Here is a 27,287-nt window from a genome sequence, read left to right on the forward strand (position 1 = left end):
CCCCGTCTCCAAGGCAACCTTCACCAGCGAGAGGAGGGTAAGGGGCCCGGGATGGGGAAGTCGAAGCATTGACAGGACCCGCCCCCTGCCGTGAAGCCTGAGCTCGGCTTCCTGTTTCCCTGGAATCAGGCCTCTGGGTGTCTCTCCCAGACGATGCCTTTCACCAATCCACAGATGCCAGCCTCAGTATCTCCTTCCATGTGCCCCTCCACACCACACACACACACACACACACACAGAGAGAGAGAGAGAGAGAGAGAGAGAGAGAGAGAGAGGGAGGGAGGAGGGAGGAGGGAGGGAGGGAGGGAGGGAGGAGGAGGAGGAGAGAGAGAGAGAGAGAGAGAGAGGAGAGAGAGAGAGAGAGAGAGAGGAATCCTAGCAAACCAGGAGCTGGGACTAAAAGAACGAACGCAGAACGCTTCCAACCTCAAGCCCCGTTTCTGCACCTTCGTGTGCAGTTCGCTAGTGTCAAGTTTCCCTGTGGGAGAGCGGGCCACCCTTCTCATCAATGAAGCGGGGAAACTGAGGCACCAAAAAGGTGCCGTGTCCAGGAAAGGCCAGAGAGAATCAAGGGAGCCGCCGGGCCTCCCTCCTAACGCCCCCCTTATTCCTGTGGTCCAGAGGCCTGCGTGCCGACCCACTCTCACCATCCTCCAGGCCCTCCCTCCCCCGTCCCCTCCCCAGGTTCAGGGCGGGGCCGGCCGGTGAGTCAGCTGCTCCCTGAGCTGAACGGGAGGGGACCGAGGTGGAGAAGCTGGGTGTGGGGTGCACGGAGCCGGTGGGGAAGCCGAGCTGCAGCGAGCGTAGGGTCGGATCGGACTGGGGTTGCGGCCGAGGGCCAGCCCGGAGCCCGCAGGAGAGGATCCCGACTGTGAGACCCGCCTTCCCGGCCCCGGCCCCTCCCAGCTCCCCCAGCGACGGCTGCTTCCTGGTCCCCGACGCAGCCATGGCCGAAGAACAACCTCAGGTCGAACTGTTCGTGAAGGTAAGAGCACCTCTCTCTTGGGCCACCCTCCCCTCCCCGCAGCTCTGCCAGCCTAACTCCCCAAGCCCTCTCCTCCTCGACCCCACCCCCAGCCCCGGGGCTATCTCGCCGGGGGAGGGGGAAAACTTGTGAGACGGTAACGAGAGTTCTGGACTGCTCGCCCTGAAAAGTTTGTGGAAGCGGACCCCGGCAGCCTAAAGGAGGGAAAGTGGGGGTTTCAGGACGAGAGGCTGAATGGGGTGTGGCGCGCGGTCCAGGGGTCCAGACGGCCCAGGGCCTGAGAAGGTCACAGGAGAATCGGGCAGGACCTGTGGCCCTAAGAAAGAAAGAAGGGCCCACAGAGAGAAGAGACAGACACACACAGAGAGACACAGACAGACAGAGAGAGAGAGTGTGAGTGTGGCAGGACGGAAGGAGTGAGTCTGTCTGCACACTGGAAGGAAGGACCTTTCAGGAAGCAGCAGGTTGGGTTACGGGAAGCCAGAGACTAGAAGGCAGGAAGGAGGTTAAAGTTTAGTAACAGTTGCTAATGAGGAGGGGAAGAGAGCCCGACGGGGACAGGAGACCCCTGGGTTAGGTGGGTGGGTACGGAAGAAAGAGCGCCCCCAGACTCTTTCTCCTCTCTGTGGGTGCGGTCAAGGAGAGATGGGTCTCAGCTTTGGGTTTGGACACCAAACCACTGGCTGCAGCCCTCCTGTCTACTCAGGCCTGTCCCCTCCAGGACCGCCCTCCCCCTCCCTTCTGTTCTGTCTCCCTGGGTGCACATTCTCCCCGCCTTCCGCTCCTTCCCACATTCTGTCGGTGTGTTGGTGTCTTGTCTGTGTGTCGGTGGCATCGTGCCTATGTGTCCATGTGTGTGCCTTTTCGCTGGGGTTTCCCTGGCACCCATCCCCACTTCCTTGGCCTGGGGAAGCCAACTGGAGCCTGGGCCCGCCCCTTAGGTGTGGTCCCCACCTCACACTCGCCTCCGGGGGCTATTTTTACTCCTGGGCGAAGCGATGCTGCGGAGATTCTGGCCTTGAGTCCTGTGAGGAGGACTTTGGAGGACAGAGCATGTCAACTAGGAGCACCAGCAGCGAGAGTGAAGGTTTAGGGAACTGTACGGTGGCCCCAGCTGCCTTGGCCTCTGTGTCTAGATCCCTGCCCCCACTTCCTTGCCAGGAAGGAAGCTGCTGAGGCCTGAAGACACAGATGAATCACTCTCGGTCTAGGGGGGAGGCGTCCCTTGGGGGATGAGGTCACCTGCATCCAATTAAAGAGTTGCCCCTCTCAGGTGAGGTTCAGGTCCACTTGAGTGTCCGCCCAGCCTCCAGAAACTGCTTGTCTAGAGGTTTAGTCAATGCCGACCCTGGTTTCCAGCCCCCCTCACCCCCGACTCCCAGCTCTCCCTAGTCTCTGCCCCGCTTGAGAATCCAGGAGTCAAGATCTTGTTTTCAGCTCCAACCCCTCCAAGTCCCCTACTCTTTGCCTTTGGGTTCAGATTCTCCAAGCTTGCCAAGATGTAACCCTTCCTCTGCCCCGCCCACCTGCCAATCCCTGGGATGCCATGAGCCTGCCTTTGCTGAAAATTTACCCATTGTCTGTCCTAGGTTCCACCCGGGCCCAAAGGGGAAAATAACTCAGCTCTGGGAGTAGCTCAGAGAGTGTGTCTGTCAGAGTAGCAGTGTGTGTCTGTCAGAACTAGCAGGAGACTCAGAGAATCACCTGCTAAGGGTGAGGTGATTCAGGCCTAACGCTGGGCTGGGGTTGCTTTTCAGGCTGGCAGTGATGGGGCCAAGATTGGGAACTGCCCCTTCTCCCAGAGGCTGTTCATGGTGCTCTGGCTCAAGGGAGTCACCTTCAACGTCACCACCGTGGACACCAAAAGGTGGGCCCACTCTGTTCCTCTAAACGTTCCTGTGTAAATGCGTGTGCACATGTATGCACGAGCTCACCCACACGAGCCCTTCCACCTTAAAGCTCAGCGGGACAAATCAATTTCTCCATCTCGATGTCCCTGTTTCTGCTTTTGATCCCGTTTTCCTCTCTCGACTCCTGGCCCCTTCTCCAGACGGACAGAGACAGTTCAGAAACTTTGCCCGGGTGGACAACTCCCATTCCTGCTGTACGGCACCGAAGTACACACAGACACCAACAAGATCGAAGAATTCCTGGAAGCTGTGCTGTGCCCTCCCAGGTACAGGGCCACTTGGGAAGAGGAGATGGAGCTGGGGGCCTTTGGGGAGCAAAGACGGAGTGGAAGCTGAGTCTCCTCCAGAAAGGGCTCTACCTCTCTCCCTCTGCCTTCCAGGTACCCAAAGCTGGCTGCTCTGAACCCTGAGTCCAATACCTCAGGGCTGGACATATTTGCCAAGTTTTCGGCCTACATCAAGAACTCAAACCCAGCACTCAATGACAGTGAGTCTCACGGAGCAGAGGCTTAGGTCCTAGAGGAGAAGAGCCCAGGGTTGAGAGGCACCAGGAGCCCCTGGGGAGATGGAGCAGATGCCCCCAGAGGTCTAGACCGCCATTGCAGCCTCACCCCTCTACCTCTCTGCTGGCTCATTACTTTTGGGGTTGGGGGTTTGTGTTGTTTTTTGAGATTTTATTTATTTTTATGTATGCGAGTGTTTGCCTGAATGTCTGTCTGTGCACCACATGTGTTCAGTGCCTGAGGAGGCCACAAGAAAATTGTCAGGTTCCCTGGGGCTGGAGTTACAGGTGTTGGGAATCAAACCCCAGGTCCTCTGGAAGAACAGCCAGTGCTCTTAACCCCTGAGCCATCTTTCCAGCCCCACAACCAGCTTTTTAAGTGGGTGCTGGCATCTGAAGCCAGGCTCTCATGCTTATCCAGCATGTGCTGGTACCCTCCAAGCTATCTCCCTACCCTCTAGAATTTGCTTTGTTTTGTGTTTTTGTTTGTTTTTTTGAGACAGGATTTCTCTGTATAGCCCTGGCTGTCCTGGAACTCTGTAGACCAGGTTGGCCTCAAACTCACAACGATCCTCCTGCCTCTGCCTCCTGAGTGCTGGGATCAAAGGCGTGCGCCACCAACGCCCCACTAGAGTTCATTTTTAAAGTGCACCCTCATAAGTGTCCCACACCCCGCTACATGTCCTGCAGTATTACCAGACTCACAGGTTTTTTTTTGCTTTTTTTTTTTTTAACTGTTTTTTACATAATTTTATTTTGCTTTTTGGTGGAATTGGAGATTGATTCTGAGAAGGTCTCTGCACCTTTCTAATCTGCTTGCAGGAGTGGAACATCCATCTCCTGGGCTAACATGAGAAGTAACTGAGATTTGGGTTGTAGATTGATTAGACCAAGAGGTTGAGGTGTGATTCAATGTACCGAGCTTGACTAGTCTGTGAAACCTTACACTCAGTTTCTAGCACTTGGGGGAATAAATCACAAGCCAGGGGCTGGAGAGATGGCTCGGTCTATTAGTAAAGCGCTTGCCATGCAAATATGTGTACCTGAGTTTGGATGCACAGCACCCATGTCAAAATCCAGGCAGGATAGGCAGCTGCTATAACCCTGGTGCTGGGGAGGTAGAGGCAGGAGGAGGCTTAGATGGATGCCATCCAGCTAGTCTAGTCAAACTGGTGAGTTCTAAGTTCAGGGAGAGAGAGACCTTGTATGAAATAACATGGGGACTGGAAAGAAGGCGAAGAGGACTCACAGTTCTTCCAGAGGACCAGGGCTTGGTTTCCAGCACCACATGCCAGCTCACAGCTATCTGCAACTCCAGTTCCTGGGAATCTGAACCCTTTTCTGACCCTCTCAGGCTCCTGTGTGCACAAGGTGATATATATATATATATATATATATATATATATATATATATATATGTATATATTCCTACAGGCTCACACACTTGCACATAAACAAAAATATATAAATAAATCTGAAGAAAGAAAGAAAGAAAGATGGAGTCATCCAGGAAAACACTGGATATTGACCTCTGACCTCCACACACATGCAGACATCTGTACACACACATCTTACACACATAATTTAACAACAGCATGCATGGTGCTGTTGGTTTTGTTTTTTGTTTTTTTAAAATCAGATTCAGGGTCTCATACATGTTAGGTTCTTTACCTCTGAGCTGTGTCTGCACAGCTGTCCTGGGGCACACTGTCTCCCCAGTGTTTAAGGTTCTAATCAGCTTTTCCTCTCTCGGACAGACCTAGAGAAGGGACTCCTGAAAGCTCTGAAGGTTCTAGATAACTACTTGACATCCCCCCTCCCGGAAGAAGTGGATGAAACCAGTGCTGAAGATGAGGGCATCTCGCAGAGGAAGTTTCTGGACGGCAATGAGCTCACCCTGGCTGACTGTAACCTGCTGCCAAAGCTTCACATTGTACAGGTGGGTGGTCACTGTGCGGGGAGGCGATGGAATGAATCTTTCAGTGCTTGTACCCAGTGGAGCAATCTCAGCACCCCAAGGTGACATCTTTGTTAGCACGATTTCTGTAGGTTACCAATGGCGGGGACCCTGCCCAGGGGCGCCAGCCTAGGGACACCAGCTAAGCAGTTGTTGCCAATTAAGAGAATTACATTCGATGATACAAGTCATGTTTATACAGTGTCTGATCAAGAGTGACACTCCAGATTTTTTTTGTGGATGCCTCTGTGTGTGTGTGTGTGTGTGTGTGTGTGTGCCTGTTTATGTTCAGAGTTACTTCCAAAGCAGGATTCTCCCAAGTCTACACAGTAACTCTCTATAGCCCAGGCCTCCTGTTTCCTCTCAAGGAAGACATGAGCTGTCGTTTCCCATGTTTCTGTCATAGCCTTAAAGCTACAGTGTAATTTAATAAAGCATAAGCCCATTACCACTGCCCTACCACCTGAATAATGAGTAGCGCTAGGCAGTGAGAGAGCTGGGCAAAGTGGTTCATTCCTGTGACCCGCAGCGTTCTCCAGGCTGAGATAGGAAGGCAGGTATGAGTTGGAGGCCAGCCTTAGCTACAGAACGAAACACTGTTTCAAATAACAGTAGTCTCCTCCCTCCTAAGAAAAGAAAAAACAAAGAAGATAAAAAAACCAAATGACATTCAATTAGTTCCTGCCCACAAAAGGTCGAAATCAAATGGAATACAAAACTTTCATATCAAGGCAATGATACATGACCTGAAAATCAAGTGAAAAAAGAAGCTGGGCTTTGGTGGTGCATACCTTTAATCCCAGTACTCGGGAGGCAGAGGCAGGCGGATCTGAGACCAGCCTGGTCTACAGATCGAGTTCCAGGGCAGCCTCCAAAGCCACAGAGAAACCCTGCCTCCAAAACCCCCCCCAAAAAAAAAGAAAGAAAGAAAGAAGAGAGAGAGAGAGAGAGAGAGAGAGAGAGAGAGAGAGAGAGAGAGAGAATTCATTACAAAATTAGTGTTACATTTTGCTAATTGTCTTTTTCCTCTGTGTGTCAGGGGATCCAGGGTAAACACATCCCTAGCATCCCCCCCCCACCCTGTTTATTCATTTTTTAAAAATACTTTCTAAGATTTATTTATCATATATACAGTGCAGGCCAGAAGAGGGCACCAGATCTCATTACAGATGGTTGTGAGCCACCATGTGGTTGCTGGGAATTGAACTCAGGACCTCTGGAAGAGGAAGGAGCCAGTGCTCTTAACCTCTGAGCCATCTCTCCAGCCCATGGTTTCTCTTTTTAGTCAAGAGGAGAAAAGTTGAACCACAGATGTTTGGTCTGGGAAGAGGCTGGCTATTAATAATGGGGTTCCAGAAAAATGAAAAGTTGAGCAAGCCATTCAAATAGAAGCTTAGATATGAATCAACAGAAGCTGAGCGGTGGTGGCGCACGCCTTTAATCCCAGCACTCGGGAGGCAGAGGCAGGTGGATCTCTGAGTTCGAGTCCAGCCTGGTCTACAGAGTGAGTTCCAGGACAACCTCCAAAGCAATACAGAGAAACCCTGTCTCAGAAAAACCAAAAACAAACAAAAAAATCTGTTAGGAAGCGAGATCGTCTTGACGACCCTGGAGGATGAGAGAGTCCGACAGCTCCAGGCAAAGCAAGCTCGACTTCCCCGAGGCTAACATGCCACCCTCTCTCCAACCTCCAGGTGGTGTGTAAAAAGTACAGAGGCTTCACCATCCCAGAGGCGTTCCGTGGAGTGCATCGGTACTTGAGCAATGCTTATGCTCGGGAAGAGTTCGCCTCCACCTGTCCGGACGACGAGGAGATAGAGCTGGCCTATGAGCAAGTGGCCAAGGCCCTGAAATGAGCACCTCTTAGAGGCTCCTTCACCCACTCTGTGCTCGCCATAGAGGCTCTGGGAGGCTACCGAATGGACACACTCCAGAACAGCCAGTGGTCAGGAAATCCGGGGTACATGTGTGGGGCTGGGGGAGGAATGGAGGGAAAGGATAGGCGACAAGGGTAAGATTTCTATTGCGGGGTGGGGTGGGTAGGACAGCGTATTTCGGTAATAAAATACAGAATTGAAAATCTACTGTTTTGTGTTTTGTTTTTTACACAAACAGGGCTTACCGTGCAGTGGGCACGAAATAAGGGGAAGGGTCTGTGTTGTTAATTAAGCTCAGAGCATCTGCCAAGAATTGGGAGGGAGTGTTTCTGCAGGGGCTGCCATGTTCTGCATCCGTCCATTAGAGGGCTGTTGTGTGGTCCAGCTCTTGTTTGCAGCCCCGCAGTCGGGGACAGCCGGGGACAGCCGGATCTGAGTGGGCCTGGGCAGCGTTCTTGGGGCGGTGCCGGAGTTCGGAGGGGGGGAGTGGAAGGGGCGCACAGTCTGGGAGGAATGGGCGCGGCCTAGCTGGGCGGAATGGGCGTGGTCTCTGGGGTCCCGCCCCGTCCCGCTTAGACAATGCCCCGGAGCCGCCAGACCATCGCGCCCCCGCCCCATCGCCGAATGTGAGCTCGCCTACCCGGGGAACACCTCAAGAGCCCAAGCTCCTAGTCTCCCCAGCTTGAAGACTCAGGTTCCCATCCCCATCAACTCTCTCCTCTGGGGGTGGGGCCAAGGCCGAAATCTCAGCGCTGCGTTGGAGGAGGTGGCCGCTCGCTGTGAGTCTGGAGGGGGGGGCGTCCCCGAGCGGCATGGAGAGGCTGGAGTTTGGGGGTGCTGGGTCGGTGCCTGCACCGGACGGGGTGTGAGAGGTGCTGGGCGGGGTAGACTCTGGTGGAAGACGGACAGGGGTACCGAGCTCTGAAGCCAGGAGTGGTTCCACGCCCCCCGGCTCCCCGCCCTCCGGATTTCGTTTAGGACCTCTCCCAGTCCTCCGGGACTAAGTCTGGTTTGTACCGGGTCGCTCGAAGGGCAGCGTGATCGGCCAGGGCGGAGAGGGAGGATGCTTAACTCCTTAGACGCTAATTCCTCCGGCCTGCCCCCTCTCCTCCTCTCTCCTTCGGGCACCCGCGACTTCCATACCCCAGGCCCCGATTCACTACCCCGCTTTCTTTTCCCGTTCCATAATAACCTCTGAGGGTCCCTGGCAGGACTTCGGGTCCCTCCTGCTGCGAGCAGCTGAGGGTTAAGGGGGCGGGGCCGCCGCATTTTTGGGGAGTGAGCGCATCCTAGCGGCTGCCAGGAGGGGCGCGGGGCAGGGACCTAGCGCAGCCCCCGAGCAGGGGCAACAGGTGTTTGGGAGATTAAGGATCCAAGTCTTGTTCCTTGGGCGCCTCTTAAAGCAGATCCCTGCTGAGAGGAGGCCGAGCGGGGTCCCCAGGGCAAGAAGGTCTGGAGGGGGTGGGGCAGAGTGGGAGGGGCGCCTGGCGATGGCCGGAGGGGGAAGACCCGGGAGCCGTTAACACTCCCCCTTCTTCTCTGCACGTCTTTCTCCGCTACTCCCCTCCCCCTCTGTCTCTCTCGCAGACGAGTGAAGAGAGAACTGAGATCAGCTTGGCTGGAAGGGGCGTCTGCGTGGATGGGATGGGGACGCCGGGGGAGGGGCTGGGTCGCTGTTCCCATGCCCTGATCCGGGGTGTCCCCGAGAGCCTGGCATCCGGGGAGAGCGCGGGGGCTGGTCTTCCGGCTCTGGACCTGGCTAAAGCTCAAAGGGAGCATGGAGTACTAGGAGGTAAACTGAGGCAACGGCTAGGGCTGCAGCTGCTTGAACTGCCTCCCGAGGAGTCCCTGCCGCTGGGACCACTGCTTGGTGACACGGCCGTGATCCAAGGAGACACGGCCCTCATCACGCGGCCCTGGAGCCCCGCGCGGAGGCCTGAGGTGAGCGGCAGGGTGGGGTTGTGTTGGAGGGACAGGATTGCGCGGGTGGGGGTGGCGGTCGTGGGGAGGAGGCTGGATGTCTCGGATTGACAGGAAATAGGGAGGAGTGAGGCTGTCTCAGCCCACGCTCTCTTCTCCAAGGTTGATGGAGTCCGCAAAGCCCTGCAGGACCTGGGGCTCCGAATTGTGGAGATGGGGGACGAGAACGCGACGCTGGACGGCACCGACGTCCTCTTCACGGGTGAGACGATGGGTGGTCAGCACCCCCGGGGGGTGGCGTAGAGTTTGGGAGACCGGGCGATCTCAGATCTTGATTCCAAACTCACTCTGGCCTTCAAACCCGCGTGTCCTCCCGGATTCAGGCCGGGAGTTTTTCGTAGGTCTCTCCAAGTGGACCAATCACCGGGGAGCTGAGATCGTGGCGGACACCTTCCGGGTGAGGAGCCAGAGCAGCTTGGGGAGAGCGCGCCGCCCATGTGCTCTGGGCTCCTTATGCACCCCTAAATCCTTCTGCTCGCTCTAGGACTTCGCCGTCTCCACCGTGCCGGTCTCGGGAGCCTCTCACCTGCGCGGCCTCTGCGGCATGGGGGGACCCCGCACTGTGGTGGCTGGAAGCAGCGAAGCTGCCCAAAAAGCTGTCAGGGTGAGGCGGGGCAGGGCTGGTGGTGAGGGCGTGGCCAACGAAGTGGGCGTGACTGAGGGCAGGGGCCGCAGGGAATCCGGCTAGCTTGGGGAATTGCTCTCAGCCCTTGTCCTCACTAACATAAAGGGACACCCTAGTGAACAAGGGGTACAGAAGAAGCAAGAGTTGGGGAGGGGCTGCAAAAGTAAACGGTGGCTAAAAGCGCTTGAGACTGTGTCTGACACAGCAGGCGGTATGTACTTGCTGTCATTATCTCACAGACGTAACCCTTGTCCCAAGCCTTTACTTTGTGCTAGGTCAGGCGGCCTCCGCTGTGGAAAACTCAACACCCTCTTTCTCTCTCCAGGCAATGGCAGCGCTGACCGATCACCCCTACGCTTCTCTGACCCTCTCAGATGACGCAGCAGCTGACTGCCTCTTTCTGCGTCCTGGGTTGCCTGGTGCCACTCCTTTCCTCCTGCACCGCGGAGGTGGGGACCTGCCCAACAGCCAGGAGGTGAGGGACACGCAAACTCCACCAACCAGAGACAGAAGTCTGTCTTTCCCAGTGGAGGAAAGGAGGGAGCCTTTCTCCAGAAACCTGGGTGGGGCCACTAGGAACTGGCTAGAGGGGAGCGAGGCTCTGGTATCAAAACACCTTGGGTGTCCTCCCCGCAGGGTCTGCAGAAGCTCTCTGACGTCACCCTGGTACCCGTATCCTGCTCAGAACTGGAGAAGGCTGGTGCTGGCCTCAGCTCCCTCTGCCTGGTGCTCAGCACACGCCCCCACTGCTGAGGGCCTGGGCTTGGGGCTCCAACGGGCCAGGAATAGAGCCGTGTAGGGGGTGGATTCAGGTAATAGAAAATGGGAAGTAGGTAGCAGTGGAGACATGCCCCAGGACAAGGGAGGATTTAGTGTGAAACAAAGGATAGGAGCTACTGGGAGAGTCCTCTCTGTCAAAACCAATAAAATAAAATTGGCCTTTTAGGTGGGGTTGTGGCTGATGTCTCACTGGGACAAAGGGATGGGTGGAGTTGAAACCTCAAGTGGGGGTCAGTCCTCTTTGTGTGCTCAATGTCTCACTCCCAGCCTGATTGTGGGGCTCAGGTATGAAGAAGGACAAGAGACTGCTGTGTGGAGTGTACGTCCAGGACAGAAAAGGGGATCACATGCACGGGTGGATCACTTTCTGAATGCCGGATGATTCAGACCCTGGAAGATTGCCAGTCCACCTTCATTTGATAAACAGCAGTGTTTTCCAGGGCACACATTTATCCATGCACTGAGGCTTAACAGCGAATCAAACAGGTCAGGCAGACAGGTTATACTGGGATGGTCTTCAAGAGTCTGTTTCTACAAGAAAAATCGGGGGGGGCGGTCTAGGGCATTGATTTTTGTGCAGGAGTGGATGAGCATTAGGGATGAGGACCGGTATCACAGAAAAGGCTACATTTCAGTCAAATCCCGGGGATAAATCATTATCAAGGCAGGAAGTGAGGAAGAGGGAGAAGGAATCCAGGAGATGGAATTTATTTCCATCGGGCCAATGAGTGTTGAGAGGAAACTGTGGAGAATCTAAGGTGGGCTCTTGTACACAGGAAATAACAGATAAGCCTCTGAGCACACAAAGTGCTGCAGTACCTGTGCCCAAAGCCTGTGACCCCACAGCCCCAGGAAAGGGGCAGTGGAGGCAGGAGGACCAGAAGGGTCTGTGGGCCACACCCATGCAGCAGCGATGAGAGTACGTTCTGGTGGCGTGTGTGCTGGTGCGTGCCTGTAATCCCTGAAACCCCAAACTGCAGGTGGAGACAAGGGGATCAGGAGTTCAAAGCCAGCCTAGCGACAGAGAGCCTGCTTTTAAAGGGAAGATGGGGGTAGTTTTGTAAGTCCCTGTGTGGGAGAGAAGGACTTGGTGTCCTCTGACTCCCAGTTTCTGGCTTGGGCAACTTGGGTTGGTCATGAGACTGCAGAGGAGGGAGCAGGGAATAGCTTGGGAAATGACTAAGTCACTTTTGATATGCCTTGTGTAAAATGCCCAAGGCCAGCTGGACAGGGTGTGCTAGCTCTGAGATCTGGTTGGAGGGAAGGGGGCTGAGGGTTGGCTCCCTTCCTAGAAGAGGAGTAAGGAGGAAGAAAGAAAGAGGCAAACAGAGCAGCAGGACTTCTAGAAGGAAGATTTTAGCAACAAAGTGAACCAGGATTTAAAGAGGGGTGATCTCAGGCCAAGTCCGTGAATGTTACCGTGTGGTCTAGGGCATCACTGGCAACATTACAGACGGTAGATGAGCAGCTGCAGCCGATGAGCGAGGCAGGAAAGGAGGCGGGCGATTGTCTTAAGTTCAAAATGCTTGTTTGGAAAGGGAACAGAATATCCATTGGGAGCTAAAACTTAGGACAGCTTGGTCATCTATAGAGGACATCGGTGGTGAAGGGAAGGTGTTATGAGATGGGAGTGACTCAAAAAGCCGAGCAGCTGCAGAGACAACCCAGGTGTCCAGACTCCGAGACTGGTGCCTCTGTCCATGGTGCCTCCCCTTCAGCTGAGCTTGAGTAGCGAAGCCCCAGATTGGAGGGCTTGAGAGCAAGGGCTCCCCTTTAAACCACAACCGCATAGACAGTGGAGGGATCACCGGGAACCACCGTGGACATCCGGCGGTGCCTCCCGAGGACGGAGTGATCCAGATCAGCGTAGTGCAGGCTCTGAGGAGGATGAGGGGAGGCAGATGGTCTCGGCGATCTGATCCCTTCGTTTAGAATCAACCCCTTCCCCTCCCCGCCGTGGGCAGAAGAGACTGTAGCAAAGTCTGGGCTCCATCCTGCTTAAACCTCCAGGGTGCTGGGATTGCACAGCTGCCCCACAACAACCGAGCTAGGCTTTTTTTTGGGGGGGGGCGGGGGTTGGCCTCCTCTCTCCGGGATTCTGGCCTAAGGCCTTCCTAACCCAGGCCCTTACCGGCTCCTGGTCCAGGCGGCCTGAGCTCTTGGACTCCTGTTCTAACGGCTCAGCTTTTACGACTGGAGCTAAGTGGGAGGAAGGGTCAGAGCTGAAGGATGAAGAGAAAATGACCCAACTTTGTCTGCTCCCGGCAAGGACTCAGACTCAACAGTTCAGGGTTAGGGATCGTTCGGGTAGGAGAGAGAAAAATGGGGTGCCGTTAGTCTCACCAAATGTGGGGAGTGGTCGAGGCGGGGGCGGGGGCGGGGGCGAGTGCCTGTAAGGAAGTCAGTCCTTGGAGAGTCACCAGTCTCGTCCTACTGGTTCCTCGGCCGCAGGCGGCGCCAATCACAACTGTGCAAACTGCAGTCTCCGACCAGCAAAACAACTTAGGCTCCTCCGGAACCAGGTCCCGCCCACTCTCTGGGCTTTCGGCCCTTCTAGTTTGGTTCCTGCTGCCTGGGCTCCCTGCTCCAGCCTGTAGCCTAGCACCCAAGGGCTAACCTCTCGCCTTCAAAACACCGCCACGCCTCCACTTGTTCTTTGCTAAGGTTGGGGTTCTGCCCCACCTCTCTCCGCCCCCCATCTCCCGCCCTGACTGGTCACACCCTGTATTAAGCCAGGCTCCGCCTCCAGTGCTCACCTGCGCCGCCACCAGACTAAACCCGAGGCACCCAGAGCCAGCGCCAGCCCAAGGACCAGCAGAGCAATCAGGACCTTGGGATACCCGGAACCTGGGGAGACGCGCGAAGCGGGGAGGGATGCGGAGGTCAGGGGTATAACCACAGGGTCCTACTAGCTCTCCCGCTCTACAAGACCCCGCCCCGCATTTTGTCCAGGGTGTGTCCCCGAACCAAGTGCCCCTCTGCATCTGGGCCTCGACCTACCGTGTGCAGATCCCGAAGCCCTGCAGTCTGCCTTGTCCCCCAACACCTGAAGCACTGTGCGGCTCTCATTCTCTTGGCGTCCTTTGCAGAAAAAGGTGCCAGAGTCCCCGGCGCTCAGCACCAGCTCCAGCCGCTTGATACCAGTATCCAGGGAACGCAGGCGGCCAGAGAAGTGCGAGAACACAGCCGGGGTCCCGCTCGACGAGGCCCACAGGATCGGACGGCGCCCTTTGGACAGCCCCTGGCATGCCGGGAAACTAGGCGCCCAAGCCCAGCGGGTGGGGTCTGAGACCCCTATGCAGGAGAGATTCACCCGGTCCCCAGGGCTGCCCTCCAGAGAAACTAGGGAAGGTGGAGGAGGGAGGTGGTTAGGGCTAGTTTACCTGTGGCTGGGCATCAGAGATCCAGGCTAGCTAGATTTCTCTCTCTCTCTCTCTCTCTCTCTCTCTCTCTCTCTCACACACACACACACACACACACACACACCCTCTTTCATCTACCCTTCTACCATTCCGGATCTTATATACAGCCCCCTTCCTAGTCTGTCTCTGTCTGGCCCATCACAACTCCCCAGGGACGGCCTACCCTGGGGGTCGCCCTGGACCCTTGAGAGCAACAGAGGCAGCAACTGCAGAACCAGGGCCATGGCTGGGATGTGGTATGAGGTAGGCAGAGCCGGAGTGAATCAGCAGGGAGAGCGGAGGGAAGAGGAAAGCAGAGGGGCAGGGTGGGGGCACAGATAAGAGCCAGCGAGGCCACCAATTCCTGGATCCTTCTAGAAATCCTCATGAACCAACCAGCGGTCTTCAAATCTTTTAAAACTTTAAAATTTGTGCTTGAGTCCTTTCGCAAAGGCTCTACGCTTTTTTTTTTCTTTCAAACTAACACAACCCCCGAGTTCCACAAATTCTGAAGCTCAGCTTCCTGAGTTCAAATCCTGATTTTGCCACACAGTAGCTGGGTGATGTGAGTCAGTCACCTCTACCTGTCCCCTCATCGGGAAAATGGAGATAAAAGCTTGTGAGAACCAAATAAATGCATTGAAGATGACTAAAACAACAGATGACATACAGGAATGCTCAATGCATGACTTTATTATCCTCTACCCTTATCTAATTCCTATCTCACCTCTGGGTGCCCAGGTGCTCCTCCCCACCAAGTGCTCCTCCCCACCCAAGTGTTCCTCCCCACCCAAGTGCTCCTCCCCACCCAAGTGCTCCTCCCCACCCAAGTGCTCCTCCCCACCCAAGTGCTCCTCCCCACCCAAGTGCTCCTCCCCACCCAAGCCCAAGCACAGGGGTGTGAGAGCATCTTTAGCTCAGGGGTGTGGTCCTTCAGGATACACAGCTTCTGCCTCGCTGGCATCTATGACATCACAGAAGCCCTCCATGGTGTTACAGACCTTTATCCTGTGGCTGGGCGTCAGTTGGAAGACAGGGTGGGGAATGAATCTACATTAATTCAGCTGTTTCATCAATTTCTGCCTGCATGTCCCTTATCAATGTCCCCCCACCTCCAGGGACCCAAAGCTGATGACCAACTCAGGCCGCAGGTCACTGCTCACTTCCTAGGAACCAGCAGGAGCTGGCACCGTGCCTGTTTAAGTCACAGACACTCTTCTGATGCTCCTTCAGAGCTGTGGGCCTCAGTTAGGGGTACTAAAACCAAGATCCAAAATGGAGTTGGCCACTAGGGACACTTGTCCTCCTCCCCCCCCCACCCCCTCTCTCTCCTCCCCACCCTACCCAGGCCTGTTTGGAACCTCCCCACCTCTGATCTTTCTTTCTGGTTAGCTGGGTATAAATTGGGAGGGAGGTACCACAGAGGGCAGAGGCCTGGAAGGGAGGGGCCTTTGGGATTATAAATTCCCAAAAGGCCACTCTCAGAGCTGGATCTCTAAGAGTCTCTGTCAGCTTTTGGGGCTGTGACATTTTCGGCACCCTTGCCATGAAACACCTGCTGCTGCTCACCCTGTCTGCCCTGCTCTGTTGCTGGGTCTCAGGTGAGTGCAGAGGGCCCCGAGCCCCACCCCAACCCTACCTAATACTCCTTATTTCCCCGGATTCAGGATCCCAAGAAGCCCCAACCCTACCTAGCTTAGTCTCCCCAATGCCTCTAGGACTGCATGTCTGAGTGTGATGGCCCCTCTCTCGATTTCCTCTTCCTCTCTCTCCCCACTGTCTGTTTCCTTCCCTCCTTTACCTCCCTTCATTTCTTTGTTTTTATTTTTCTGGCAGAGTCTTGTGTTGTTAGATCCCAGTTAGCAGCAGGAACTCCATTTTGTCCTAGTCTGCCACTCTGCCCCTGAGATGTTACCAACAATTTCCTGAGGCTCAGCTGTAGCCCTCAGCCCTCTCAGCCCCCTCAGCCCCCTCAGCCCCCTCATACAGATGTCTAGAATGAGGCGACACCACAAACATCCCTCCCACTTCTGACTAGTTAGCCCAGAGCCAGCGGCCAGAACTCCCTAATAGGCTAAAAGTGTTCCACCAAGGGGGCTCCCAACTGCTTCTCCCCCTATTACATGATGACTGGGCGGGACTCGGGAGCTGTCTCTTTGTTGTTTTTCCCTTTAAAATCGACTGCTACTCCCACCTCAGGGTTGCAGTCTGGATCTCAAAACCTGGGGCTTCCCTGATATATCAGGGTGGTTTTTTTTTTTTTTTTGTCATTGTTGTTGTTTTAATTTTTGGCTTGCTTGAACCCTGTCTTTCTGGTGGATTATTCTTGGGCCCTAACAATGTAGCCAAAGCTGGCTTTGAACTCACGATCCTCCTAAATGTGGAGATTACACAAATGCCACACCTGGCTCTTTGATCCTTTATTAAGGACCCAGGTCTCCATTGCCATCTCCTCCTGGCCTCCATATTCTCCTGGCCCAGGCTTCTTATCTGCTGTGGCACTGGACCGCTTGTTTCTCACTCCACTGTGCCCCCTTCCCGGACACTCTCTGGCCAGCCCCGTCCCAACATGAAGGTTCTCCAGGATTTAGGGTACCTTCCTCCACTCACCTTCTGCTCTGAGCAGCGTCCACTCTGCTCCTCACTGAGGTGCTCAGCAATGGCCCTTCTCAGCCTGGTCCTTCCTGCCTGACATTGCTATATTCCCCGCCAGGGAGGCAAAGCCTCCTGGGTGGTTCCAGCGACTGCACACAACCTTCCCAGAGAATCAGAGACCCTCCCTGAGCCTTCTGGAGAAGACACCAGACAGAGCACTTACCCTAGAGGGAGATGGGTTTCCTGGAGGCACACTAGGCTCCTCCACCCCTACGGGAGCCGACCTTCCTTTCGTGCAGCTTTACATGCTCAAATCTGAACTTGGCCAGCACAGGAGTCCTGCGCATCACTTCATGCACCCACTCTCCATTTCTGGTTAGGTGATAAGACAATCCAGTGATAGGGCTCACGGGTGCTGTCCCTTCTGCCATAGAGCGAGAGCCAGATCAGTCATAGAGAGGACTCATTCAGTACTGAAATCTTCCCAAGCTCTTGGCAGAGGTCCAGGTCCAAGCAACTTCTAAAGCTGGCCACAGGTGGCTTTCTGACAGCCTCAATTCCATGCCATCTCTGAAGGCACTGCTGACTCCCACACTCTATAATCTCTTCTTTCTATCTCAAGTCTCACCCCCCCCCCACCTCCCAACCTCTACTCTGTCACCAAGCTTTCCCCATATCCCAGCCATCCCCAGCCCTGAGTTTTTGTTAGTATAATTCTTGACTCATCCCAAACAGGCTGGGTGGAGGAAGGTATTTAGGGTGTGTGCTTTCCACTCAAAGAACAGACACCTCCACACAACGCCCACTTTGCCCTCACCTGCTCTATCCCTGTGAACAAGGCAGGTCAGAGACACTGGCTGCTTGGTGGGCAGTTCTCCACCCTCACCCCTAACTCAGCTGACTCAGACACCCCCTCACCTCAGCCTGACTTCCTGTCTCCCCAGCTGACACTAGATGTCACTCCTGCTACAAGGTCCCCGTGCTGGGGTGTGTGGATCGCCAGTCCTGTCGTCTGGAGCCAGGCCAAAGATGCCTGACCACAAACGTGTACCTTGGTAACATCTCCTTTCCTGGGAGGGAGGGGCTGGGCGGGAGAAACATCTGGGACTGAAGCCCATCCAAGGCAAGGACAGGGAGTTACAGGGGTGACAGCATGTGGCCAAAGATGATTATGTGCCAGGCGCTGACCTGTGTCTACAGACATTGTGTTTGTGAATGTTTGTGAGAACCCCTGGAAGGGGGCCTGGAACTAGAAGCAGGATTGTGGCTCACACTTCGGAGGGATGATTAGACTAAGAAGAGAGAAAAAGGGTGGAGCCAAGCAGCTTTGGGAAGGAAGAGGAGCCAGTGGACACAGGCAAGCCAGTGAGGACTCCTGACCCCTTCTCTGTTGGCTCCTGCCTCTAGGGAAGATGTGGGTTTTCTCTAACCTGCGCTGTGGCACACCAGAGGAGCCTTGTCGGGAGGCTTTCAACCAAACCAACCACAAGCTGGGCCTGAACTACAACACCACCTGCTGTGACAAGGACAACTGCAACAGCCCAGCGCCAAGGCCCACACCTGCGCTGGCTCTCCTCTCCCTCACCTCCTTGGCTGGCCTTGGCCTCTGGTTATTGCATTGAGAGTCGCTCCATGTCTGCACGCCTCCCACACGCTGTAGCCTGAGCCTTTCTCCCTCAGAACTCCAGCTCTCCAGCATGCTCTCCCTCACCCCTGGCCCCTTTTCTCAAGATCATTTCCCTATTGTCCCATTTGTTTCATGGGACAGTGCCTAGAGTGGTCTTTCTAGCCACCCCTCTCAGCTGGCACTCTCCACCCCATTTTTCACCAAGTCCTTTCCCATTTCCTTGGAGACCACTCTACCTCCTTCACTGGCCACTGGAAGGGCTCCCTACTTGGAAGTACACCGATGTGACCCTGAGATGTGGACCTGGAAGTACCACTGTCTTGTCTCCAGTGAGTGACCCCGAAAGGAGCCGCTAACCTCACTGCATGGGGTTGATTCGCTAAGCCCTCTGCTCATCTCTTTCCATCGTGAGAAATAAATGTAGGCGTCTGATAAACTGTTTATTGTCAGGGGATATGCATGCTAGTCTGGGCATCGTGGCTTTCCTTTGCGCTCTCAACAACTGGGCAGTGGAGGCAGACGAATCGGAAGTTCAAGGCCAACCTTGGTTACTTAGCAAGTTCAAGGCCACCATGAGCCACAAGCGATCCTGTCTCAAAAAGAAAGAAGCAGGCATGGCTCTGTACCCTTTAATCCCAGCACTTGAGAGACAAAGATAGATCTCTGAATTTGAGGCCAGTCTGGACTCTACATAGCAAGCCAGCCAGGACAACAAGGGTGAGAGAAAGAGGGGAGGGGGAGAGGGAGAGGGAGAGGGAGAGGGAAGGGGTTTTGGTGGCAGTGGTGTAGGGCACCTCTCCATGGAAAGTCTACTGCCAACCCCACCCTTCTCCTTACCTAAGTGTTCTGCAAGGCCGGGCTGACTAAATGGAAGAGCAGGTTTTTCAAGCCTTTCTCCCTTCCAACACCTGAGGGTGGCACACTGGCACTAGTGTTTGGAGAAACAACCCTTATCCTAAATTTAGACTACACCCTGCCAAGAAGCAGGTGCAGCCTAGCTTGAGGGCGCCCCAGAAAGGGTAGGAAAGGTGTTTACAGACAGAGAGCTGCTGGCTCTTGTTTCCGCCTCTCAGGTGGCTTTCTAACTGGGTTATTCAAGCAACTTTGCTTTCTCAGTTCAAAATAGTCCTATTAGGAGCCGAGTTCTGAAGTACAGAAGGAAAACAAACCCAGACAACCAGGCTCGTGGAGTCCTGGTAACCCTCCACTCAGCCCAGGGCCCTTCCATTCAGTGACCCCACTGTGAAGGGAGATCCTCCCTGGCAGCAGGTTCCAGGACAGATTCTGTACTGTTTGAAGGGTGCCATTGGGTAAGGATTGTTGACAGGTCCACTGAGGGAAGTTAACTGAAACACCAGTCGTCAGCTAACCCACACACTATCCTTCAGCCTTTCAACAGAAGACACATAGACACGGGGAGCAGTAGCACACCAGCACTCCGGAGGCAAAGGCAGGTGGATCTCTGTGAGTTCAAGGCCAGCCTGGTCTACAGAGTGAGTTCCAGGATAGCCAGGGCTACATAAAGAAACCTTGTCTCAAACAAACAAACAAACACGGATAGAATTTAATAGTCAGCTCTAGAATAGTCCATACATTTTAGAGGCACACAAAGGAATTCCTGCCTTCTCACCTTGGATGTTTGGGTTCCTCAGTCCCCTCCCTACCCTCAATCCACTGTGGGCTCTACAGTCCTGGTAAGAGCCAGGCCAGGGTGGTAACAGCTGCAGCCAGGATGCAGAGAGGGGTCAGGGAGCTCGCCACGGCACTGTTGCACAGGTCTCCGACGCAGCAGTTTTTGTGTGTTGTGACGGTCACGCCTCCTACCGACTCTATGTCCACTTGATTGCAGTGATGGGTGGCCACACAGGCTGGGTGGTGCTGGCTGAGGGTCATGGAGGCTGAGAGAAAGAACGACACTGCGGTGTTGAACTCCTGACTGCAGGACTTGCCTTCCACGGCAGAGCAGATGCAATTTCCAGGGACTTAAAGGGATACTCTGCCCTCTCAAAAAACACCTCTCTGAAACTCAGGCACTGGAGCCAATGGGCCCACCTAGGACAGGGATGCTATGGTGTTCCAAGAACCCAGGACCTTTCCTGCCTCAGCGTCAACAAGGGAAAACCAAAGCTAAATACAAGAGGGACAGTCTGTAAAATAACATATTGTGAAGTAAGTTAAACTGAAGTTAGGCTTAGTGGTGCATGCTTGTAACACAGCTACTCAGGAGGCTGAGGCAGGAGGATTGCTGGGAGTTCAAGGCCAGTCTCATCAACACAATTGAGTTAAAGATAACCCTGGGCTATAAATCAAGACCCTGTCCCAGTGAAACAGTAAATAGAGCTGGGAATGTAGCTCACTTAATAAAATGCTTGCTTAGGGTACCAAAGTCCTGGATTGAACTGCAGTAGCAAAATAAACAGGACACGGTGGCACATATTATGTGGAGAAAGGAGACTCATAAGTTCAAGGACAGGGGCTGGAGAGATGGCTGAGAGGTTAAGAGCACTGACTGCTCTTCCAGAGGTCCTGAATTCAAATCCCAGCAACCACATGGTGGCTCACAACCTGGTGCCCTCTTCTGGTGTGCAGGCAAATATGCAAGCAGAAGTCTGTGTATATGTAATAAAAATAAGTAAATATATATATATATATATATATATATATATATATATATATATATTGAGCTGCAGAGATACAGCTCAGTGGCTGAGAGTGCTAGCCGCTCTTCCAGAAGACGTGAGCTCTTTCATCAGGCTCACAACTGCCCTGTGAGTCCAGCTTCAGGGGATCTGATAAGTCTTCTGGCCTCTGAGAACACCCACACCCACCACCCACCACCTACCCCCTCACACACACACACACGTGGCATACACTCAGACACAAAAATAAATCTTTTAAAAATAATAAACTGGGCCTGGGGACATGGCTCAGTGGTTAAGAGCACTGGCTGCTCTTCCAAAGGACTTGGGTCAGCTCCCAGTACTAACTTGGTGGCTCACAATCACCTGTAATTCCAATTCCAGAGAATCTCACCCCTCTTCTGACCTCCAACGGCAGCAGGGACACCTGTGGCACCCCACCATACACGCAGAAAGATATTTACGCACATAAATTTTAAAATCTAAAAAAAAGTCATTTTAAGCAAGGCACGGTGGCTCACACCTGCCTTTAATCCCCGCACTCAGGAAGTAGAAGCAGGCAGATTTTTGTGAGCTCAGGTCGAGCCTGGTCTATGTAGTGAGTTCCAGGATAGCCAAGATTACTCAGTGAGATCCTGTTTCCAACCAACTAACCAACCAAAAATACAAACCAGACAAAATAATTACTTTAAAATAAATGAAGTCAACGGGGTATTCTGCTCTGAGCTCTGGTGACTGAATCTCTAAGTCTAGGTTAATTAGTATCCTGTGGTCATTTTCCAATCTTGGTAATGTTAGCTGCTGAAGAAGCTGGCTGGAAACAGGAACTCTGCATTTCTTTCCTATTTTTACTGTTAAACCAAATGATTTCAAAATAAGATATTAAACACACAAGCGCGCACACACACACACACACACAAATGCCCCTCTTCCGCTCTTAGCCAGCCCCCGACAATTACAGTTTGGAGTTTGGTTTAACACTTTGACTCTGGTCTTAGGAGACAGTTTCTTCCCTAGTAAGGGCCTATGAATTTGGAAGGGTGGTAGCCCTCAGGATTGAAGTGGGGGCTGGCTGGAAGCAGCGGGAAGTGGGGGACGACAAAGGACTCACGTTGCTTGGCTTGTCCTGCGTTGGGTTTGCGGTCCAGAAAGCCGCAGCGCTCACCCTCACCACAGGTGATCACCGTCTGTTTGCAGGAGCTGCTGGGGCCGCCACCGCAGTCATAGCACCGCGCGCGGTGTCCTGGCAGGAAAAGAAGAGGTTCGTGGTTCGGGACCGGCCCTTAGGGCAGCCCTGGCAGAGGAAAGGACAGGCCTGTGCCAGAGGCATGGGCTTCTTCCTTACCCAAGGCAGCGCCTACCAGGGCGCAGAGCAGGATCCCGGCCAACTGGGGGTTCATCACCTCTGCTTATGCCAGTAGCGTCTCTCCCGCCCGCCCGCCCCCCTCTCAGGCTCTACTCTGCCAGCTTTATATCCCCCTTGCCTTGAGCTTTATAGGGCAATAAAAAGCAGAGTCTCCCCCAGCAGACACCAGGGCCCCAATGGGGCCAGGGAGGGGCCCCATGGGTGGCTCTGAGCGTCCCTCTGAAGCCCCAAAGGGCTCCATTCCCGGCAGCAGTTCCACGGAAGAACCCCCCGGGGGTCTCTAAGCCCTTTCCATTCCGTCCCCCACCCCAGGGTCTTCCCTTTTCAATCCGGTGTCTGAGGGTTTTGTCTTGTTCACCCACATCCCAGGCTGAATTCGGAAGTAGGTTATGAAAACCCAGCCACCTTTGATTACAGCCAGCATTAGATGGATTCTCAAAAATGTAAAACAATGGCATTCCTTCTGTGCCGTCCAGGCTAATTATTATTTTTCACAGAACTAAGTCTCCCTAACATATAATACATTGCTTTTTATTTGTTAAGTGAACCAAACTACACCTAATTGTTTATTTAGCTAGCTGATCGTTGTTGTTTTTGGGACAAGGCTGGCTTGGAACTTCTGATCCTCCTGCCTCAGTGTCTCGAGTGCTGGGATCACAGGCATGAATCATGCCTGGCTTCCATACCAATTTTAAATGTCCTATTTTATTTATTGCTTTAAATCATATGTATTTACTGTGCATGTGTGTTTGTTTGTGCGCGCGCGCACTTGCTTGCTTGCTTGTGGCAGCAGAGTCTTATGCATAACCTAGGCTGGTCTGGAACCCGGCAGGTAGTCCAGGCTGACCTCAAACTTACAGAAAGCCTCTTGCCTGCGCCTCAGCTGTGCCGGGGTTACAGGCATGTGCCATCACCTGAGGCTTCTTATTTTAATTCCTTGTTTGGCTTTGTTTTGTTTTCAAGACAGGGTTTCTCTGTGTAGCTTTGGAGCCTATTCAAGCCTGGCCTCGAACTCACAGAGATCCACCTGCCTCTGCCTCCCAAATGCTGGGATTAAAGGCGTGCACCACCAACACCCGTCTTTAATTCCTTTAAAAAAAAAAAAGATTTATTTTATGTGAATGTTTTGCCTGCATACAGATACATGCCCCACATGTATGCCTTGTACCCATGGAGGCCACAAGAGGGCATCCAATCCCTGGGCCTGGGTTACAGTTGGTTGTGAGCCACCATGCTGGGGCTGGGAATAGAACTTGGATCCTCTGCAAGAGCAATAAGCACTCTAAACTGTTGAGCTATCTCTCTCGCACCCTTAATTTCTTTATAAGACTTTTTATTTAGGGCTGGAGAGATAAATAACTCAGTGGATGAGAATGCCTGCTGCTCTTTCAAAACAGCTTCTTTTCCAGTACCCAGAGCAACAGTAGCAACCAGAGCTCCAGGCACCCAATGTCCTCTCTGGCCTCTGGGCTCCTGCACTCGAATGCATACATCCAGGCAAGACACACACGTGCGCACAACACACACACACACACACACACACACACACACACACACACACACAGAGAGAGAGAGAGAGAGAGAGAGAGAGAGAGAGAGAAAGACAGAGACAGAGAGAGACAGAGACAGAGACAGAGACAGAGAGACAGAGAGAGGGGGGGCACATATTGTTAAAAATAGAGTCTTAAAGAAATAGGCAGATGTGGTAATACGGGCCCAGAGACAGGTGGATCTCTGTGAGTTTAAGGCCAACCTGGTTTACAAATCAGGTTCCAGACCAGTCAAAAAACAAAACAAAACAAGTTAATAAAATTTATTTGTGTGACCCTCTGAGTACAGGTGAATGCATGGCGTCCTGTACTGGTGGGGACCAGAGGTCGACTTTGTGCACACTTGGTTCTCTGTTTCCACCTTTATGTGGTCCGAGGGCTGGAACTCCAGCTCTTAGGCTTACACAGCAAGCACTTCTACCTACTGAACGATCTCACTAGCCCATTTTAATATTGGGTATGGTAAACATTGATAGAATTCACATGAAGAAAGGACCTCTGAAGTCCTCGGTCGTTTTCAGGGTACAAAGAGATGCTAAGACGCTCACCGCCCTCCTCCTGCCATAGCCCTTCTGGTGAAGTGTCTCTTTTGTTGGTACTGGGAATGGCACGGGGCTGCCCGGGTGTTGGATAAGCCCTCTAAGGCTGCACAGATACACCCAGTCTCTTAATCCCTAGTAGTGTCCCTTACTCTCCCATCCCGTCTTCCGTTTCCAGTTTCTTCCCAGAGGAAGGACACACATCCTTCTAGTCCAGTTCCTGATTAATTCTTTGCTGTCTCATAGTAGTAAAGCCAGGAGGGTTAATTATGGGGTAGCAATGTTGAAGCTTGTGGGGGGTGAATCAAAGGATTTGAATGAGTGGGGCAGGCCCCTCACTGCTGGGCTTTGTGGGTGGGGTGGGGTGGGGTAGGGTAGGGTGTGGGAATGGTAGGTGGGCTTTGTTGATACCACACTCAACAAGATTCTTAACATCTAGGGCAGGGGAGGGTTCAGAGTGTGACCTCAGGAGGCAAAGTACCGGCTTTGAGGGGATAGACAAAAAACAAAGAACTGAGAACAGCTTGAGCTGAAGGGGGGGGGAGCAGGAGGGAAGGCGACAGACACGACTCCAGGCAGGCAGACAGCTAGGCTGAGTTAGCAAACACTGAGAAAACAGGAGGAGACCCTCTGGGCAAGCATGGGCAGGAGTGAGAGCTGTTGCATCTCTCACTTTTCCACACCCCAGAGTCTCTCGCTAGGTCTGTTTGCTTACTGGTTCCTCCCTGTCTTTGGCCAGGTGTGTTCTGACTGGGGTGCAGATCTCATTCTCCCAGACTGCCGAGCCAGTCCTGCCATGGGCCCCTCCAGAGCCTTCCTCTGCATCCTGTTCCTCTCTGGGGCACTGGGTAAGGGTGACCGGGGAACACACAAGGGCAGAGGGCTGGGACAGGCGCGTGTGCCCGAGTTGGAATGGAGAGGGGAGAGGGAGCTGACAGATGTGAAGAGAAACAGGGAGTTATTAAGAGACTGGAAGGCTGAGGCAGGAGGAGCTGGACTCCCAGGCCAGCCTAGGCTGTGTAAAACTCTCTCGAAAGGCCGGGGGAGGGCGGGCATTTGAGAGTGTCTCTTCCCGGCTGCCTCTTTGAATCTTTGACCCATCTCTATTCACACCCTTTATTTCTCACTTAACTTTTGCATTTCTCCTTCCCGCTTATGGATCTGGCTTTTTGTATCGCTCTGTGGGCTTGTTTCTCCTGGCCTGTGTTCCTGTCTGTCTCCCCTGACTACTGTGTCCCTTTTTCTTCTGCCTGGGTCCCTGCCTGCATGTTTTCTCCTCTCCCTCCTCAGTGTGTCTCAGAGGTTTGGCTTTACCTCTTATCTTCTCCTCCCCGAACTGATCTCTGCTGACCCAACAGGTCTCACCACTTCCTCGACCAGGGGACGACTCCAGTGTTATGCTTGCAGCTTTGCCAAGCCCTGCTACCCCGTTCTCACAGAGTGCCAGGAAGATGAGGTGTGTGGAGTCAGTGTTGGCACTTCAGGTAGGACTCTGGTCCAATGGCCCTTTTTTGGATGGCTTCTCACCTCTCTTTCCTGCCACCCAACCTCAGTGTCCCTTTGTCCCATAGACCAGAAGAAGGAAGACGTCATCGAGCGGAAAGGCTGCCTCCCTAGGGCCCAGTGCCCTCTTCTGGGCCATGCCATCTACTGGTCACAGTCCTATGCTCTCCGACACCACTGTTGTGAGCAGGACCTGTGCAACACTGCTCCCTCAGGGCGACTCCCAAGCCTTCCCCTTGCCACCCTGCTACTCCTTGCCTGGGGAGCACATATCTTTCTCTGCCTGTGAGTCCATGGCTGTCAACCCAGGACTCCGATGTCATCATGGACCTGGAAACACACACACCGATGTCTCCGGGACATGTTCGAGAATGTGACTTTGTGTAAAAAAGCCCTGGCCCTTGAGGGTTTTTATACCAACACCTCTACAGACCCTTCCTGAGACCCAATTCCTACAGCTGGAGTTCCGATCCCAGCATGCATGTGTCCAGAGCCTCCCTCATAAGAAACCCCTGCTGTCTTTCCCCTAGGTGTCCCAGGTCAGCTCCCCTAGAGGATCTGTGGGTCCCAGGCAAAGGGCCAGAAGTGGTAGTGGGACTGGGCAGAATACTGCTAGGAAAGATGTAACCCAGTCCCTGAGGATCTGAAGAATATGGAAGGCTACTTTGGGGAACCATAAATTAAAGCGCTATTGGGTAGAGAAGCAGCTCAGAGATAGAGCGCCTGCCTACCATACTCAATCCCCTGAATCATCAAAATAAATAATATGTAAAAGTAATAACAGGACTGTCTGTGAGCCCGGGAGTGCTAACGTCGAGCGTAGTGGGTGGTGATGAAACACCAGGGTGCACTTTAAGAATAAACTCTACAGAGCGGAATCGCTGTCTCCTTGGATACCAGCATTTGCATAAGCATAAGAACCTGGTTTTGGGTGCCAGCACCCACTTAAAAAGTTGGTCTTGGGGCTGGAAAGATGGCTCAGTGGTTAAGAGCACAGGCTGCTCCTGCAGAGGACCTGAGTTCAATTCCCAGCACCAACATGGTGGCTCACAACCATCTATAATTCAGTCCCAGGACATACACGCAGGCAAAACACCAGTACATATAACGTTTTTAAAAATTAAAACAAAAAGCCGAGTATAGCCACACATGAGCGCTTGTAACCCCAGTGCCAATGAGAGGCAGAGACGGGAGGATCTGTGGGTCTTGCTGGCCATCAGCCTAGCTTCGAGTTTAGTGAGAACCTGCCTCAAAGGGATAAAATAGAGAGGAAAGAATAGGATATCTGATGTCTTCCATGCATGCACTGGTGTGCACACACGGGCACCCGTATGTCTGCAACACTCACACAAGAACAGACTGTAGCTGCCTTGCGGGTTGGGCGGGCACATTGGAACCTGAATGGTGCCTGCATCCAGTTTCTGTGTGGCTGTCATCCTTTTTCCTGCCAA

The 27,287-nt window shown here is 53.5% G+C and overlaps 6 protein-coding genes across 11 annotated transcripts; 4 read left to right on the forward strand and 2 right to left on the reverse strand.

Annotated features, from left to right (window-relative positions):
• The first annotated feature begins 712 nt into the window (after positions 1 to 712).
• Clic1 (chloride intracellular channel 1) lies at positions 713 to 7,438 on the forward strand. Of its 2 annotated transcripts, none has more exons than XM_035451783.1 (6): positions 713 to 985; positions 2,743 to 2,852; positions 3,036 to 3,161; positions 3,243 to 3,382; positions 5,155 to 5,336; positions 7,049 to 7,438. In XM_035451783.1, the coding sequence occupies exons 1-6, from the start codon at positions 947 to 949 to the stop codon at positions 7,208 to 7,210; spliced, it is 759 nt and encodes a 252-aa protein (XP_035307674.1). In that variant the 5' UTR covers positions 713 to 946; the 3' UTR covers positions 7,211 to 7,438. The 2 variants fall into 2 exon arrangements, with proteins under 2 accessions (XP_035307674.1, XP_027244631.1); XM_027388830.2 differs by having other exon boundaries at positions 716 to 985; positions 3,276 to 3,382.
• A 1,302-nt stretch (positions 7,439 to 8,740) lies between these two features.
• Positions 8,741 to 10,781, forward strand: Ddah2 (dimethylarginine dimethylaminohydrolase 2). Its single transcript, XM_035451779.1, has 6 exons — positions 8,741 to 9,172; positions 9,314 to 9,413; positions 9,535 to 9,608; positions 9,696 to 9,815; positions 10,162 to 10,311; positions 10,473 to 10,781. The coding sequence occupies exons 1-6, from the start codon at positions 8,876 to 8,878 to the stop codon at positions 10,587 to 10,589; spliced, it is 858 nt and encodes a 285-aa protein (XP_035307670.1). The 5' UTR covers positions 8,741 to 8,875; the 3' UTR covers positions 10,590 to 10,781.
• A 165-nt stretch (positions 10,782 to 10,946) lies between these two features.
• Positions 10,947 to 14,707, reverse strand: Mpig6b (megakaryocyte and platelet inhibitory receptor G6b). Of its 5 annotated transcripts, none has more exons than XM_035451781.1 (6): positions 14,202 to 14,707; positions 13,617 to 13,958; positions 13,379 to 13,463; positions 12,960 to 13,006; positions 12,748 to 12,815; positions 12,270 to 12,494 (listed from the first exon to the last, which is right to left on the reverse strand). In XM_035451781.1, the coding sequence occupies exons 1-6, from the start codon at positions 14,260 to 14,262 to the stop codon at positions 12,390 to 12,392; spliced, it is 708 nt and encodes a 235-aa protein (XP_035307672.1). In that variant the 5' UTR covers positions 14,263 to 14,707; the 3' UTR covers positions 12,270 to 12,389. The 5 variants fall into 5 exon arrangements, with proteins under 5 accessions (XP_035307671.1, XP_035307672.1, XP_027244632.1 ...); XM_027388831.2 differs by having other exon boundaries at positions 13,373 to 13,463; XM_035451782.1 differs by lacking the exon at positions 13,379 to 13,463 and having other exon boundaries at positions 12,748 to 12,827; positions 12,953 to 12,994; positions 13,611 to 13,958.
• Positions 14,708 to 15,498: 791 nt separating this feature from the next.
• Ly6g6c (lymphocyte antigen 6 family member G6C) lies at positions 15,499 to 18,676 on the forward strand. The gene is made up of 3 exons (XM_027388838.2): positions 15,499 to 15,618; positions 17,557 to 17,667; positions 18,020 to 18,676. Exons 1-3 carry the CDS (start codon positions 15,564 to 15,566, stop codon positions 18,232 to 18,234), a joined length of 381 nt encoding a protein of 126 aa, XP_027244639.1. The 5' UTR covers positions 15,499 to 15,563; the 3' UTR covers positions 18,235 to 18,676.
• A 1,246-nt stretch (positions 18,677 to 19,922) lies between these two features.
• Positions 19,923 to 22,278, reverse strand: Ly6g6d (lymphocyte antigen 6 family member G6D). The gene is made up of 3 exons (XM_027388839.2): positions 22,224 to 22,278; positions 21,990 to 22,121; positions 19,923 to 20,137 (listed from the first exon to the last, which is right to left on the reverse strand). Exons 1-3 carry the CDS (start codon positions 22,276 to 22,278, stop codon positions 19,923 to 19,925), a joined length of 402 nt encoding a protein of 133 aa, XP_027244640.1.
• A 2,851-nt stretch (positions 22,279 to 25,129) lies between these two features.
• On the forward strand, positions 25,130 to 26,125 carry LOC100770851 (lymphocyte antigen 6G6e). The gene is made up of 3 exons (XM_027388837.2): positions 25,130 to 25,181; positions 25,692 to 25,817; positions 25,905 to 26,125. Exons 1-3 carry the CDS (start codon positions 25,130 to 25,132, stop codon positions 26,123 to 26,125), a joined length of 399 nt encoding a protein of 132 aa, XP_027244638.1.
• Positions 26,126 to 27,287: the final 1,162 nt, after the last annotated feature.

This window comes from Cricetulus griseus, assembly GCF_003668045.3.
Source record: "Cricetulus griseus strain 17A/GY chromosome 1 unlocalized genomic scaffold, alternate assembly CriGri-PICRH-1.0 chr1_0, whole genome shotgun sequence".
Taxonomy (NCBI): Eukaryota; Metazoa; Chordata; class Mammalia; order Rodentia; family Cricetidae; genus Cricetulus; species Cricetulus griseus.

Coding starts and splice junctions, on each gene's coding strand:
- Clic1 (XM_035451783.1), top strand. CDS start 947: ATGGCCGAAGAACAACCTCAGGTCGAACTGTTCGTGAAG. Junction 2,853..3,035: donor ACCACCGTGGACACCAAAAG/GTGGGCCCACTC, acceptor CCCCTTCTCCAG/ACGGACAGAGACAGTTCAGA. Junction 5,337..7,048: donor CAAAGCTTCACATTGTACAG/GTGGGTGGTCAC, acceptor TCCAACCTCCAG/GTGGTGTGTAAAAAGTACAG.
- Ddah2 (XM_035451779.1), top strand. CDS start 8,876: ATGGGGACGCCGGGGGAGGGGCTGGGTCGCTGTTCCCATGCCCTGATC. Junction 9,173..9,313: donor GCCCCGCGCGGAGGCCTGAG/GTGAGCGGCAGG, acceptor CTCTTCTCCAAG/GTTGATGGAGTCCGCAAAGC. Junction 9,414..9,534: donor CACCGACGTCCTCTTCACGG/GTGAGACGATGG, acceptor TCCCGGATTCAG/GCCGGGAGTTTTTCGTAGGT.
- Mpig6b (XM_035451780.1), bottom strand. CDS start 14,262: ATGGCCCTGGTTCTGCAGTTGCTGCCTCTGTTGCTCTCAAGGGTCCAG. Junction 13,959..14,201: donor GGTCCAGGGCGACCCCCAGG/GTAGGCCGTCCC, acceptor CACCTTCCCTAG/TTTCTCTGGAGGGCAGCCCT. Junction 13,464..13,616: donor GGCTTCGGGATCTGCACACG/GTAGGTCGAGGC, acceptor GCGTCTCCCCAG/GTTCCGGGTATCCCAAGGTC.
- Ly6g6c (XM_027388838.2), top strand. CDS start 15,564: ATGAAACACCTGCTGCTGCTCACCCTGTCTGCCCTGCTCTGTTGCTGG. Junction 15,619..17,556: donor GCTCTGTTGCTGGGTCTCAG/GTGAGTGCAGAG, acceptor CTGTCTCCCCAG/CTGACACTAGATGTCACTCC. Junction 17,668..18,019: donor GACCACAAACGTGTACCTTG/GTAACATCTCCT, acceptor TCCTGCCTCTAG/GGAAGATGTGGGTTTTCTCT.
- Ly6g6d (XM_027388839.2), bottom strand. CDS start 22,278: ATGAACCCCCAGTTGGCCGGGATCCTGCTCTGCGCCCTGGTAGGCGCT. Junction 22,122..22,223: donor CCTGGTAGGCGCTGCCTTGG/GTAAGGAAGAAG, acceptor TTTTCCTGCCAG/GACACCGCGCGCGGTGCTAT. Junction 20,138..21,989: donor CGCAGGACAAGCCAAGCAAC/GTGAGTCCTTTG, acceptor TCTTTCTCTCAG/CCTCCATGACCCTCAGCCAG.
- LOC100770851 (XM_027388837.2), top strand. CDS start 25,130: ATGGGCCCCTCCAGAGCCTTCCTCTGCATCCTGTTCCTCTCTGGGGCA. Junction 25,182..25,691: donor GTTCCTCTCTGGGGCACTGG/GTAAGGGTGACC, acceptor CTGACCCAACAG/GTCTCACCACTTCCTCGACC. Junction 25,818..25,904: donor AGTCAGTGTTGGCACTTCAG/GTAGGACTCTGG, acceptor TTTGTCCCATAG/ACCAGAAGAAGGAAGACGTC.